Below are 16,242 nucleotides of genomic sequence, written 5' to 3'. Positions count from 1 at the left end.
AAAGAGGGGATTGCCTTTTCATTTTCACATCCACCCTGCGAATAGTGTCGCTTATCTCAATTCGACTGAGCATTTCCAGAGGGGAGGTGGGGCGATGATGTCAGTGCTATCTCTGTGTGTCCGGCTGCTAAGAGACACATGCTGGAGCAGCTTTGTGTTGGCGGTAGAGGAGATGGCTTTGTGACCTTTGTGCTCTCCTGATGATTGTACACAGCTTCTCGGGACTACTTAGCAGCATTTCCGCCTTATGCGGTCCAGAGTTTGGTACCACAGCCTCCTTCGGAAGCCCTGCTGTCCGCACTGTTGGAAGCTTCTCCCTCGGACTAGCTCTTTGGACGGAGCTAAACCGGCCCGCTAGCCCGGAGAGAAAGCTAGTCCGGGGATGCTTCGAAGCGCAGGGGAAGGAAATGCTGCTCAAAGACCTGAGAAACTCTCAACCATCATATGAATTTGTGTTTCCAGTGGTGCCCAGACAAAATAAAGGCTGATGTAATTCCCACATATTGACATCCAAGTTTCTCATTGCTGGATTGGCCGCCTGGAGTTCTGTTCCTCCATGGCTATTGTTTTTAGCACGCATTAGCCTAATGCTAACGCTTCTTTCGGGTCCTTGCAGCCAAGAAAAAATCACTGACCACACGGATTTCAAACATTATGAGCGAGCAAGCCCTTAATAATAGTCATAACAGCAATAACAGCACATTTAGAAGATAGTTTCCTGCAGTGTGGCGCTGATTTTGCTGTTCAATGACAACTGGAGCCCCATCAACAGCTATAGCAGATTTCCCATGCTAAACGTTTGCTGGTTGCACCAACACGCATCTTTTGGAGCAACACAGCCACGGATCTGTCCTTTTATTATTGTATTACTGTCTTGGATGTAAATATGTGGGAATTACATCAGCCTATATTTTGTCTGGACACCACTAGAAACACAAATTCATATGATGGTTTATTTTCTCAGGTCTGTGTAGCACTAGCAGCACTTCCGCCTTCGCCGATCCGGCTGCCTGTCCGGGGGAAAGTTTCGACGACGGACCGCGGAAGGCGGAAATTCTGCATCATAGTCCTGAGAAGCTGTGTACAATCCTCAGGAGAGCACAAACGTCACAAAGCCATCTCCTCTGCCACTAACACAAAGCTGCTCCAGCATGTGTCTCTTAGCAGCCGGACACACGGAGATAGCATTGACGTCATCGCCACGCCTCCCCTCTGGAAATGCTAAGTCGAATTGAAATATGAGACACTATTCGCAGGGTGGATGTGAAAATGCAAATGCAATCCCCTCTTTGCGTTTTCGTTTTAATTATGAGACAGAATAAGCGTTTCTTAAGTATTGCTTTTTTATTTTTATTTTGAGTCAAAAAATGCAGCTTCATTTTGAAAATGAAAAAGCATTTCTGTTAATCCATTTTAATTGTCAAATTAGACATTTCTAAATGAATTTTGCTACACATTTACCAGAGAACCTTTTGAAAATGAAATGTCAAATACCATTTTCTTTAGCTGTGTTGAGGAAGGAAATGAAAAAGCATTTTGAAGGAGTGCTTTTTCAATTAAATTTTGAGTCAAAAAATGCAGCTTCATTTTGTAAATGAAAAAGCATTTCTGGTTTTGACTTTTATTTTTAATTATGCTACACAATCGTTTCCATACAATGTTGGTTTCATGTCTTGATAAATCTGTATCTGTCAGGGAGATCACCTGTCAATAAACTGCTCCAACTTTTTACACTGCGGGTTCCTTCTCTAGACGGCATTTTCCAGGTACTGCCACAGACTCAGATCAGAGTTCAGTAAAACTTGCTTTTTTTAAATTTTTGGCCAGGTTTTGATCTCAGAAAGTTCCCGGAAACCACCCGCATGGGTCAACCCCCATATTGGTCCTCGTGACCGAGGCTTTAAACATCTGTTTTTCCTTCAAGCCTAGTTTGTTTGTTTCTTATGTCAGCTTCAAGTAATTTCAGTAAACTTTGTACGTTTACTTTCATTAACAGTGAGGTACAGTGATCCCATGCTTTATTGCGGTTCATCTTTTGGGGTCTTGATGTTTTGCAGATTTTTTTCAGTGCAATTTTGCACTATATTTTTTCCCTTTTTAACAGCATTCTGTGTTCTGCGTCTGGAGACTAGGCCTGCACAATAAATCACGAATTTATCCTTAGTGCGATTTCACGCCGTGCAATACCCATATCGCAAAAGTCGGCAGAAATTGCAATAAATGGTTACCTTAATTGTGCTGAAACAATCTTATGGTAGCTTGAAGTATTTAACGAATCAGATAAATCCCTTTACATGATTGAGCAATCAGATGGACCCCTTTTATGTTAGATGCTCGCCTCCTACGTAGACGAGGGTCATTTGGAGTATAAATTTAGTTATGTCGACTCTTATTTAAGTCAAACTGTTGCAGTAAAATGGAAATGATGTATTTAGTTGTTTCGCTATTTGTTTATGTATCGCAAGTTATATCAACATTGCAATATTGATCCCTGCCGGTTTAGCTCGTGCTGGTCTGCGGCGCCTTCCGTCCGTGAAACCCGGGTTCGACTCCAGGCTGTTCCCTGTTCCCTTCTCTACCTCTGTGCCGGTCCCAAGCCCGGTTTGAGAAGGTTGCGTCAGGAAGGGCATCCGGCGTAAAACATTGCCAAGTTTCCCATGCGACTTGTTCGCTGTGGCGGCCCCTGATGGGAAAAGCCGAAAGAGAAACAACAATATTGATCCCTAACATCACAAATCGCAAGTTTTCCTCATATCGTGCAGCCGTGGAGATCTTGTCAATCTCTTCTGTGCCGTGTCTCCTGTACAGAATGCGATCAGATCTTTCTTTTAATTTCATAACACTTAAATTATTTTTTTGAAGGTTTGAATTTTGAGAGATAAACAAGAGAGAAAAGTGAAAGAAAATCTTAGTCTGTCTGAAAAAAAGCATATAAAGTGTGTAGTGACAGGTTTTACAGCCTTAAAACATCTGTAATTCTACTTTGTGGATTTTATTTATTGTGGGTTATTTTTTAGAACATATCCCCGCAATAAACAAGGGAACACTGTACAGACAATTTAGTTTGTGCAAGTTAAGTTTGTCCAGATATTTTTTTAACCTTTTAAAAATTGGCTTTTTGCTTTATTTGTTCATGTAACTTTTCCACAGTGGTGCAGATCTGCTGGCTGTCAACTCAGATGGAAACATGCCCTACGATCTGTGCGAGGACGACCCAACACTGGACATCATTGAGACGGCCATGGCCAACAGAGGTATGCTGCAAATGTTTCATGAGGTTAGAGACGTACAGGCGAAGACGGCAGAGTGTGCAGATTCCGTCTAGTCATCGCTGAAACTAATGAGAATGCTTTGTTTTTTCCTGAGTCCGTTTGGAAGTTTATCAGAATGGCAAAGCAGTGAGATAAGTCCCGCACTCGACAGGATGCAGATAAGGGTATTTATGCAATTTTGCAGTAAACAATTCGTTTGATTCGACAGGGAGAGACATCTCTCTGCACTGATGTCCAGACATACTGTTTTGTACTGTTTTACCTTTCAGTAGGAGTCCTGCAGCATAACTTACCTTGGACTGACTTGAGTCTTTTAGGTTTTTGGATAAACTGTTACCGTTAACATAGCCTTCAATAAAGAAACAAATTGTACACACTTAACTAAAATTTTAAATGTGGTGGCTTAGTGTTATATTTGAACAAGAATTATGCCAACTTTTTCATCTCTAAATATGCAAAAATGTACTTCTCTGAAATAATCCAGATTAGTCGTCATATCTGATTCAAAGCATTTTAAGAAGTTTAAAGGAAGTTCAGTTCATAGACATGCCTCTTTTTTAAGCCTTCATGTATTCCCACTGACGTTTGAGACAGGGGTTAGTCTGTGGGCAGCTGTTTGTTGACCTAGTTTGCCTGCAAATGCATCCCCAGGCAGTAGCAGTAAAGTTTCCTCAGGAACAGGATACCTTTCAGCCTCCAGTTGAAAAGACCTCATTGCAACAGAGAAGAAGGGGCTGGTGCAGCATCCCCTCTGTTCAGTTTAGTTGATCAACTAAAGGTTGTAAAAAGCTGTTAAAGTTTCACTCTGAGCATCTTTTGATCTATAGTAAAAAGCATTGCCAGTGGTCTTTTAACTATGACTATGCCATTTTTAGTCAAAAAAAATCAGTGTTGTTTTCTAGGACAAAGTTTCTGCGTAGCGGCAGGACTTCATAAGAATTTTCCCTTTAGCTTGTGGGCGAGACCTTTGGCGCTATGTAAGCCTGGCCAATTTCCCATCATCCATTTTTTACACTTTCTCCTGATGGCTTAGAGCCCCTCACACCCCCAACATAACATAAAAATAAAAGGCGAGAAATATTGGAGCATTTATGAGCAAGATGCTAACTCGAACGAGGAAAACAAAGACGTACATGGATCTGTTTGTTTCCACGTGGATGCATCAAAATGGAGCGGAGCAGCGAGCTTGTGACTTGCCACCGTAAGCTTTTACCAACGGCAAAGTCGTCTCATCGGCTCCTGATTCACAACAATTAGAATAAAGAAATAATCAGAATGCAATTTTAAGCGTAACTTTCTTTTATGTACAGTATGTCCTCCATGATGACGAAGAAGCTACAAGAGCATGTTAAACACCAAAAACACGATTTTCATCAGCGTTGGTCTTTAAGATAAAAATGTGTTTTATAGCAGCACTATCTTTAATACTTTGAATATGCTCTTTGTGTACAATTAGGACTTCTGACACCACATTACATTTTTATTTATTTTGTTTTATTTTTTTTATACTGTATCCCACGAAGGGAAATTCATCTCATCTTACCAACCGAGCTACCCAGCCGCTGTTCTTTTTAGAACAGCTTCTTTTTTTAGCCGGCAGAAGGTCTTATCTTGAATATGAGAGAATCTTGGGCAAGAATTACAGACACAGAATTGGCGTTTTGAATAGAGACAACTCTGTTGAAAATGAGGTCCTTTAGCAATTGGATCAGTGGAGCTGCAGAATGCAGAAAGCGCTTCAGCAGGAGAGAAGAATGATTATTAAGAAGATCAAAGGCAGCGCAGAGCTGCTAATTGCTCTGGTAATGTTGTCAGCACTGTAGTGGGGTTAAATCCTTTTCCCTCCAGAGACTCCCAGTCTGTCTTCAACACACACAGGCACAAACTTGCACATTTAGAAAACTTCATTTGCATAATCAATCAGATCTTACTGACCCTTGATCCTCCTTTGCAGAGCCCAGTTCATTTGAGCTTCAGAAAAAGTGATGCGACTCAGTGAGAAGAGAAGGGGGAAATCTGTCTACCTGTTACTGAAGATGACAGTTGAGTTGGTTACCTTAAGCACCACCAAAGTGTTTGGTAAATGGCAATTGATTGATTATAGTCGCAAGATGATAGATGACTGCGGTTAAAAACATGCATTCAGTAAACAGAAGCATGTCTACTATTTTTATTTTTCCCTTTTCTTCCGAAGGAGAAAGTTTTGGATGTTTTAAAGCAACATATCTGAAAAATTAACTAAGCTGACTCAATGCAAACATTAAAAAAATTAGATTCTAGCTGTTGATTGAAAATGTTTCAACCAACCAGAGAGGCAGGATCCACTTTAAAAAGAAATGATGCTCCTGAACCCTCACTGTATTGTAGAAAATAGACTCAAGGATGCGGCGAAGAGAAAAACCAGAGCTCCCTATCTAAAATCTAAAACTCTGAAAAATGGAAAGAAAATACAAACTCAAATACAATTCATTTAATAATTCATACTTCTAAGAATTTAAACCCAAACAGTAATATTCATGGTATGTAGCTCACTTTAGTGTAGCAGTAAAATGCCATATATGCAGGTATCCTTTTTTTTGTTTTTACTAAACTATCTTTGGCTGAATACAAGCTTAGAGAGGGGCAGAGACTATCCGTTTTGCTAAATTAAATCCTAAAAATTGGCGACAGCAGAGTATTGAATCATTATTTTGCTTTTAAAGAATTTCTTGCCTTTTGTCCTCTGTGGGGACACAAGCTTGTTGAGTTATGTTCCACACTCTTTTTACATTAAACCAATACAAGGTCATGCTTTCAGGAGAAAATTAGCTGTAACTTTAGACTTAATTAGCCATTATGGATACTGGACTTGTTTGTTGCTACTTAAGAACAGTGTAACCTTGACAACAATGTGGTAAACATTTAAGTTTGAAAGTTTGATAGCCTGGAGAAGCTGCTTCATTTTTTTTGCATATTAGACTGCACACGTTGTGAGGAATGTTACTGTTTGGGTTGCATCATGTTGTTTTGGACAGTGCAGTGTCTTACTGCTGCGCTGCACAGATGGATTTCCCAGAGAAGCTTCCCGCTCACAGCACAGAAGCTTCCTAAAAGCAGGAAGGCAGATTAGTCGTGCTGTTCGATTGCACTTGTTTATGCGAGTGACTTAAAAAACCAAAACAGCTTTGATTCATGTTATTAAAGCCCAAATAGAAATGTTGCACAGAACTTAATTTAATGGTTTATTTCAAGAAATCAAAGCAAGAATGATGCACAAAACAATACAATCAGCAGTTATACATTCATACAAAGACGCATCAAACTTAGGATAATTAGACATTAAATCAAAGATTGCTTGAAAGGGAGTGAAAGGAAGTGAACTTCTATAATCCCTCCCCTGTTCTACTGGACCATTTTTATTACATGATTTATCATCAACTTTTTATCAGAAAGAATTAAGAATCCTTAAGTATCAATAAATCACATGACAAAGATGAAGTGCTTCATCATTTTATAAAAATAGACGACACTATTTTAGAAATCAACATAGCACATGCAGATCAATTCTCTAAAATAGGTGCAGATTATTTCTCATTAGAAAAATCATGAATGAATTTTTTGGGCAAGTGAAGTGATGTATGTGAAGATCAATCACTTAACCATCTTCATCTTAAAATGCTGAAACAATAACATTTAAATATAATGTTTCTCTGAATAGGTACTCATAAACCTTCCAAATTTTTGGAACAAAAAAAGTAAATTCTTTTATGTCCTTGTAAATTTATACTAATGCTGTAAATTCTTTATTTTTGTTGTATGTTCAGTACTTATTGCACTTCTTTTTGTTTCTTACCTCTAAACAGTTTTTGCACCCTATTTACAATCATGTCCTTTTTCTTAGTTACTAATTTTTCTTCTGTTTGTTTTATTAATGTTTTTTCCTTTATTGTTTTTTTTTGTTGTAAACTCAAATAGCTCTGTCATGACTTTGTTCCACCCTGCTCTGGTTCTTTGCTGTTTATGCAAAAATGCTAACCGAATTCACCTTAGCATATAAATAAAGTAAATCTGACCTTAGTCAGTTTTACTAAGCAGTTTGTTCCTGTTGGAACCAGTAAACCTCTGTCAGACATCCCATTCGTCACTTCAGTGAATCCTTTACCCGGTTTCAGAAGGCTCTGTAGGAATTTCATATTAAACAATTTATGTTCTATCAAAGATTTATTAAAAGCCCTGCTCTGGCTTATATAGTGTGATTCTCTGTGCATGACAGGCATCACCCAGGAGATGATCAATGAGACACGAGCAGCAACGGAGAGGAGGATGCTGGGGGACATTCAGGAGCTGCTCAGGCAGGGAGAGGAAGTCAACAAGAAGGATGCTCAGGGGGCCACACTGGTAAGCAATCCAACCCTGAAACGTCTCATTTCATTTTTGAGTCCTGCTGGCTAAAAGTAGGAGGCAGGTTTTCAGATAGAATAGTTCTTATGACTCTGCTTAGCCGCTTGACCATCTGAATGTATTGCAGGATGAAGAATGTTGTTTTAGCATTCTAATTTTGTGACTTGTTTTATGTTTGGTTCTTTTGCTCTTTAAATTGTGGCTTTTATTATTAGGATGAAGTTCTGTTACTTTGTTTAAAACAAAGCTTCCTCCATTTATTTGTAGTCCTCACCATTTTACAGCCTAATGCAATTTTAACGTCATTGTCTTTAACTAAAATCGGATTTTAACCAAATTTTATTTTAAATAAATCTTTGAAAGCCAACAACTATATATATCTACTTTAATAGTTTAAGAACGGTTGCTCTCTATCCCAAAGAAGAGAGCAGTGGATTTAATGATTCGCCAAAGAGAGCACCTAAAAAGACCAAAACAGACTTTGAAGGGACACTAATATTTTTATACAGAATAGGATTTCTCATATCCTTTACCCCGTGTGCTATCCTATGACCCCACCCTTACATTGACGTGTTCTTCCTACCATGACAAAGGTGGATAAAGGTGGAAAGATTTCATGTAATCCATGGACACCAGTGAAGATCACAAATCATTGAAGAAAAAAAGGTTCAGAGCACTGTCTAGTGGGTCTAGATGACCCAACTCCCAATGTTAAAGTGTCTAGGATAGCACAAGGGTTACAAGTTATTTAGTAATATCGTTCCATTAGGATGTTTATTGTACAAAATTCCAGACCACCAGGGCATTCACAGGAATGATTTTGAATAGAGTCTTAGAGTTGAAAGTGGCTGTACAGTTGTGTGTGTAAACAGGAAGTAGAGCACTGGGCTGGGAACACTACCACAACAGATATCGGAGTTGAGGAAGATGAAGGTGGGCTCTGTTGGTGAGAAAAGTCTCTTTGGTTTGGTTTTATGAGATAAAAAGATGACTTAAAGTCCTCTGACAACATTATATCAGGTATTATTCTGGGATGTCAGTGCACAGAACAGTTAAAAAGGATTTAAAGCAAAAACTATGACCTCTTTGTTATTCTGAGCAGTGTGTGTTGCATCACAGAACTTAATGAGGTCTGTTTTGTGTATCTGGGATTTGACTACAATATAAAGCCACTGCCAGATCACTGGCTGTAAACAGTGTCCTAAAATAACCCCTTAAGCTTTAAATTCGTATCCCAGATTGTTTGTCTCCGAGTCTTCTCTAACTGATTTGTGCTTTCTGTTAATCTTCATTTAAGCATAGAGAAACAAACTGGAGTGTGGCTTATTAGAATATCTTCTTTAGGAGAGAAGGGAGTGGAGCTGCTGAGACATTATGCAATATTTATCATCTGTTTTTGAGTTCATTACTTTGTTTCTTTGTTCCTACTTTGGTTTGAAGGACTGGAAAATGTCATGTTTCCTCTGCAGTTTGTCTGGTTTTCTTCTACACACATAAATAAGGTTTTCTTTCAGTCTAATTAATAATAATAAGGGGGAAAAAACAAGGTTTTAAATGCTGATATCCACATCCTGTTTGTGTACTTTTTGAATCTAACGTGACTTCCCCTTGGTACTAGATTTCTAATTACCATTTCACTCACTTCAGACACTTTCAGACTTTCCACATCCCCATCGAAGTTCTCCTTGTGTGTATTAGTGTTCAATGATATGAGTGTAACAAGTAAAGGTTCATGGAGGTGAAACCCAAGGTTTGATTGGGACTTGAATGCAACATCTGCAGCACATTAAAGATCATCCACTTTGTTCTTATGGATTTATTAGAGAAAAGATCTTTAGGTCCAGAAGCTGCTGATGGCCGATAATGTGATGCTAATTCTTTATCCTTGTATCATATGAATGAATTCAATAATCTAAATGTTTTTCTACCTTTCTCCTCAGGGTCTGCTGGTAGTGTTGTAAAATTATAAAGAAGGGTGTGCTGTTGTGTTTTCACTGCTGTATGAGCACGCTGTTAAAGGATGTCTCAGACTTTTATTGCCTATTGTGTTTATTTATTGGCTACTGCTACCTAACATTTTTTATATGGGAAAATTTCTGCCAGACAGTTCTTTTCTTGATTGGTGAATTTTTAAAAAATCTGTCTGGTAGAGTTTTATCCTTAGATCTCCTTTTCTAAACCAGGACATCTAAATTCAGAGATCAGCCCTCTAAGAATAATAATAATAATAATTGTGGTCTACTATTTATCCTACAATGGGAAATTCTATTCCGCATTTGACCCATCCCCTGGGGGAGCGGGGAGCTGTAGCGATGTTAATTGCTCACCATTGATATGGTTGTTTATTCCCCTCCGGGAATCGAAACCTGGATTCCTGCGTGGCAGCCCTTCACCTTACCAACCGAGCTACCCAGCCGCCTGAACATTCCTCAGATGCCTTTTTACTTGTTGAGGCTCTGCTAACTTCTACGTGTTTTATTTCTGATTTTCCATTAAAGGCATCAGTGGCCCTGCTTTCCCCTGACCTGCATAATGAGGCGGCAGGATCAGTGCTCAGCTGCAGCTGTTCCATCATACGTCTGAAATGATGCTGATGATTAGGAAATGATTAGATTAAATATGCTCGGTGGTTCATGCATCCTCAGACCTACAAAAACAAATAAATATTCGTATCAAATGTTTTTTTTCTTCTTCTCTGGGTGTCGTCTTTAATGATCAACAGTTGTATCGAAAGCCACAAGTCAAAATTCCATTATAGATGCCTTAAGAAATGTAGAAAATATAGTTAAAATAAACCGAGCTGTATGTTTTTGACTTGCAGCTGCACGTCGCTGCAGCAAATGGCTACGTGCAGGCTGCAGAGCTGCTGCTGGAGGGGGGGGCTCGCGTGGACCTGAGAGACTCGGATGGATGGCAGCCTCTTCATGCTGCAGCATGCTGGGGTCAGGTAAAGAAAACACAACAGGAAGTGTGAAGCTGATAAGCACACCCAAGTTGTTTGTTTTTCCTAAGTCATCAACATAATTTGCTGTTTGTGTTTTTTCAGATGCCTTTGGCAGAGCTGCTGGTGTCGCATGGAGCCAGTCTCAATGGCAAGACCTTCTTAGAAGAGACTCCCATCGGTAGACTCATAGCTCAGTACCTTTCAGTGTGTTCTAACTTTGACGTTGTTGTTTCGGCTGTTTTTTTAAGCAAAAACCCATTAAATTCAGAGTTTTGCTGTATTATGTTTTGATGTGAAGGCACTGACATGTTCTTTATGGTCATCTCTGAAAGATCTGTGTGAGGATGAGGAGTTCAGGGCCATCCTGCTGGACCTGAAACACAAACATGACACAATCATGAAGTCTCAGCTGAAACATAAGACCTCGCTGTGCAGGCGCACCTCCAGCGCAGGCAGCCGTGGGTATGTGCTGCCACCTGCTGGTCTCTCTGTAGCCACTGCTCCATCGTCACAGATTTATAATTAAATGAAAAAGGCCAGATGTTTCTATCACTTAATGTTTGCTTTTTTCTGCTTGTACTTTATCTTACTTGGGGACTTGACCTGTTTTGACAGCAAAGTGGTGCGGCGGGCCAGTCTGTCAGATAGACACAACTTATGTCGCAAAGAGTATGAGACTGAGGCCATTGTGTGGAGGGGAGGAAGGGAGGAGGAAGTGAAAGAGAAGGAGTCGGATCAGGAAAACAATCAGGTATTTCCTATTCATTCCTTTTCTGCTAATTGAAATAATTTCTGTTGTCTACAAAGTAAAAAATCTGAAATGTCAGAGTGGATGTTTGTTGGCATGTCAAAGGTAAAATCATGTAGAACTTCCATTAAGGCTTAGCAACAGGCAGAAAGGAGAAAAAAAACAGTGAGTCAAATTATCTACTGGTTTCTTGAAGAGGTGTTTGAACAAATGTAAGAAGTCTGAATCTGGATTATTGTTTTGGTGTTGTGGCTCAAGTAATTTGAAAAATCTGTTTGTAAAGGACATCATCTCATTGTTTACAATGAAAATAAACCTCCTTGATGTCTGGCAGGTCAAGCCAGTTGTCGCTGTGGAGCTGCCCGACAAACCCAAGCTGGCCACCATCCTTAAAGATGGCAGCAGCAAACAGAACGGCCTCATCTGCACAACATCGTCCGTGCCAGCTCAGCTGCCTGTCAACGGTGGCACGCCGTTACCCGCGAAGGGCGGGGTCGTCACCGTCCAGCCATCCCAGGAAGAGGGGAGAGAGCGCGGTCAGACTTTGTCGGAGTTAAAGAAACAGAGGGCCGCTGCTAAATTCCTGAATCACCCTTTGTTCAATGGTCACCTTGGTAATGGCTCTACTGAGTCCTTCATCGATGCCAAAAACGGTTCTGAGGACCCCCGCATGCCGCTGGTCTCCTCCAACGGCAACGCAGTTTACTACACACCAACCAGCGGTGACCCGCCCCTTCTCAAGCTGAAACAGCCAGTCGAGGAGGAGCCGCCCAAGGCAAGGACCTGCTGCTGCGTGTGCTAGCATGTCGGTCAAGTGACCGTTGACATCAGCGGACGCCCTCTCATCAATGTGCTTTAGAAGGGAGGACAGGAAGGAAGGAAACTTGGAGAGTTCCGGCGTTTAACATCCCATTCCTCCTTAAATCTCAGCAATGTTTATAGGGGTGGTTGGAAAACGTCCCCTACCTCCAACGCCTGGTCCAGTCAGAGACACCCCCCCCTCCCCCCGCCAATACATGTTTGAAACATAGCAGTTAAGGAAAAATGTGCAATGCCACAGTATCAGCAGGATGTCCCTGAATCAAAGCTTTTCACTAAAAATGTGAGAAAATCTAAACCAGGAACCGATAGAAGTCACAAAATAGAGAATCTTCTGCTCTCCGTCCTTTTTATTTATTTCTTTTCTCCCTGCAAACAGATCCTTGACAGGCTATTAAACATTTCCTCCAGGACAAACACACTGTGTGTGACTGCAGCTTTCTGCTCTTTTACCTTGTTCCTCTCATCTTCATTACAGTTCTAAGGTGCTTCATGTCGGTCTACATCCTACAGGTCGCTGCAAATCTTAGTACCAAAGGACCTTGCACATCCATTCTGAATTTGCATTATGCCTAAATACTTCCAGGAAATTGGAAAGTGGAGAGAAAAGTAGAGCGGCACCTGAAACCCACATCAGATCCTGTCATTCTTTCACTTCCCCCTTAGAAAGCCTCAACTGACAGCTCATCCTTTGTGTTTTGTGTGACCCACTTTGTGCTCACTCGGATAATTTAAGCCGACGTGGTTGGAAAATTAATGTACATTTCTTTATTTATAAAACTAATATGTAAAAAGAAAGAGCTGATGGATCCTAATTGAGTGTATTTATTACTTGGATGCTGTGTGGAGAGTGAATGGAGTATGAGATGAGCTGGAGGTGAAGCGAAGCACCTTCTGATATGAACAAAGTGGGTCAAATTATGAAGTGAAATAAAGGTTGTTGTTTGATTTTTGTACATGTTGTGAAATACCAGTTATGTTTGTGTCACTACAAATAACAGTGTTATTTGTTTTTTTTCTTCTCTTTCCTGGTGGCCATTGTGTGGCTTAAGATGTTTCCCAATCACTGTATTTGTCTCTTTAACAGAAAATGTAAAGGCTACGAAAGGAATTACTGAAAGCTAGATGAGAGTCTTTGGAAAGATGCAAAAACGGCAATCATGCATGAGTTTCAAAATACAAATATGTTGAACAAATAATTGGACGTTTTTAGAAACTTTGGCTGAGAGTTACATGAAAAGAACGGTATCTGTTTGTTTGCTCCAGCTGTAGAAAGAGTTAGATTAGCACCGCTAAGGACAAAGAAGGTTTATCAGCTACTAGAAAAGAATTTACCCCCTCCTCCTGCAAACATCTCCTGTTCTTCTGTACCTATCTACTCACATCATTGGTTGTGCCTCTGCTCAAGTAAAACTAGAAAAAAGATTCTGCTTCACTTCATGAGTCGCTGCACTGAGTGCATGACTGTTACTCTGAACTGAAAATTGTCAGCCATACACAAATAGGTTGTTTATTTTGAAATACTTCCTTATTGAATTTGTTTCTTCTTCTTCCATTAAGGTCTGGGTCATTTGTTATTTGGTGTCTCATGATGAAAGTGAAAAAGACAGAAGCTTTTTGATTTGATTTGGACTTAAATTGGCTCAGAAACACATTAGGTAAACGGTTTTTCATGTTTATTTACAACTTTACTGACAGTGATGAGGGTTTAAATGATCTTTGCTAACCAACATCTCAAAAAACAAACCAAAATCTAATTTTATTAACAGTTCTAATTAAAAATATGACTTTACACACCTTTCTGTTGCTCAAAGCGATTTTCTAAACCACTTTGTATCTGTGAGATGTTGTAGTTTTTCTCAAATATGGCTTCCTTATGTTTTGGATTCTAAACTATGAGCTTGACATCAACCTTCTTATGTAACTCTCAAAGCAGAGTTTTATTCCTCTGGTCTTATAAGTGCCAAAAAAAAAAAAAACATCTTCTTTGAGTTTAAAAAATGGTAATGAATTTATAAAAAGTCACTAACAAACTGTCTTTTGACTGACAAAGATGTTTTAAAAAAAAAAAAGCCAATCCCTTAGAAAAGTCGATTACCCATAATGCCATTTTTGTCACATTTGTCACTGTAGCATCATCTGTTCACTGTTAAATATTTGTACAGATGAGTTTGTACATACATTTCTCTCCTCATATCTGTACCCTTGAATTGAAATGTCTTTTTTTTGTTGCTTTTGAAGAACAAATAGGGAAAAACAAAATATTTGTACGGATGAACAGTATTGTGTGTGTGTGTGGGGGGGGGGGGGGGAGTGTTAGACTGTAGCATCTGTTTTGTAGTCTTAAATATCAAACTTGTTCATCCTGATGTCTTTGCTGGTCTAGGATCAGTGTCTGTGCATCTTTCTCAGAGAATCTTTAAATTGGCATTTTTTTTTTTTTGAGTTTGGTGTGTATGTTTGCTCTATTACAAACTGCAAAAATGAAATTCCAACTGCTGGCCCATGAAAGTTCAACCAGGTGTATGACTTTGAACTGTTCGTCAGAAAGGAAAACCGGATGTTAAAAATTAACCTGCCCTCCAATAATCTGCTCTACAGATCGATCCTTGTGTTGAACTGCAGGCTTCACTGTCCCTAAAAAAAAAAGTTAAACTACTGATTATGTAATTACTGGAATAAATATCAGTGGTTGCATTAACATTTTGAATAAATTGTATATTTTGAAAATTCTATCTTGTTGTAATTAGTCGTGCTGTTTTGTTTTTGCTGCTTGTTTTGTTTTTCTACATTCCCTGCTCTCTTTACTGACCTCTACTGCTGCCCCTCATCTACGGCGGTTGGCATCGACTTCAGCCGCTCCCTTCATGGTTGTTGTTCTTGCCTTTCTTCTCTTTTCCTGCCTGAGGGTTCAGGTTTTCAACAGGTGCAGACAGCAGCAGTTGCTCAGCTACACGACAGTTAAGCTCCTGAAAGATATTCAGGAAAAGCAGCTTTAAGAAAAACAAAGATTTTCCGGATAACTTTAATCTGTTTTTGTTGCTTTTGCAGAGTGTAGGATTCCAAGACCTACACATCTTTCATTGGACCATATCAGCATATACATTGCTTTTTGTGCTTGTTAAATGACTTTTTTTTAGCAGCACAAACACTTTAATTGGTTAAACATTTAGGTCACCCTATAATCCTTGGAGTGTCTTGAGCAAATGGAAAGAGAAGGTACTCTTTCATCTGAACCTCTTTAGTGTGCTGACAGTATATAGACAGAGAGAGAGAGGAGGACAATGGAACTGAAAACCCATGACTGGGTGCCTCTTCCTCAGCTACGCTGGGAGCAAAGCAGCTGGCCAGTGCTCTTCACTGAAGAGAAGAGTGGATCAGAGCCAAAAAAAACCTTCAAACTTAAAACCACAAACCTGAGAGTTTCAATACAGGAACACTGGACCAATGACTGAAGATGGGATACTCTCCATTAAAAGCACAAGTTGGTTTTTAAAGTATAAAATGTATTAAACTAATATTACGCATCATGCAACACACACAGAAACACAGGCACCAGGTGTCAGACCCAACATGATGTGTTCCTGGTAACCCTTAGCGGGGTTTAAATGTTAACATAAAGACATGCTTCTCACTGGCAGGAGTCCTGATAAACCTGGCTTTCAGGTTGGAGGGTCTGCAGAGTGCTGACCCTTAATTCTTTCAGAAATGAACGTACACAAAGGACTTTGCAATGGAATAAATATACAGATGACCCAAATACGCCGAGCAGCAGACTGGCTGACCCTGATCCAAAAGTAGTCTTTAGTTAAACCAAAACGTACTGAGGTCTCCTGAAACGTCACTTTTTTTTTCTTTTAACATAGTTTTATACTTAAAAAGGAAAGAAAAACGACAGCAGCATAGCTGCCATCACTTCAATCAGCTGGGATAAAACTAAAAAAACCAACAATTTTAATGATTCACATCAGCTGAAACATGAAATCTGCACAGATGAAACAACTCGGAAGAAAGGGTAGTAAGACTGTAAGAATGAAAGAAACAAATAAACGGTGTGTTTTATGGGGTACTTTTCTGAA

At 39.6% G+C, this 16,242-nt stretch overlaps 1 protein-coding gene across 1 annotated transcript in view; it reads left to right on the top strand.

Annotated features, from left to right (window-relative positions):
- The window catches only part of ppp1r16b (protein phosphatase 1 regulatory subunit 16B), a 92,731-nt gene extending 77,833 nt beyond the window's left edge, over positions 1–14,898 (top strand). Inside the window, exons 5-11 of the mRNA XM_004068771.4 lie at positions 3,151–3,254; positions 7,525–7,649; positions 10,474–10,599; positions 10,699–10,774; positions 10,929–11,058; positions 11,212–11,347; positions 11,679–14,898. Coding sequence (XP_004068819.1) covers positions 3,151–3,254; positions 7,525–7,649; positions 10,474–10,599; positions 10,699–10,774; positions 10,929–11,058; positions 11,212–11,347; positions 11,679–12,146 — 1,165 coding nt within the window. The 3' untranslated portion in view covers positions 12,147–14,898. The remainder of the gene's footprint in view (positions 1–3,150; positions 3,255–7,524; positions 7,650–10,473; positions 10,600–10,698; positions 10,775–10,928; positions 11,059–11,211; positions 11,348–11,678) is intronic.
- The last annotated feature ends 1,344 nt before the right edge of the window (positions 14,899–16,242 follow it).

Source organism: Oryzias latipes, chromosome 5 (genome assembly GCF_002234675.1).
Source record: "Oryzias latipes chromosome 5, ASM223467v1".
Taxonomy (NCBI): Eukaryota; Metazoa; Chordata; class Actinopteri; order Beloniformes; family Adrianichthyidae; genus Oryzias; species Oryzias latipes.
Note: the sequence above shows the minus strand (reverse complement) of the source record. Positions and strands in the feature narration are given on the sequence as shown.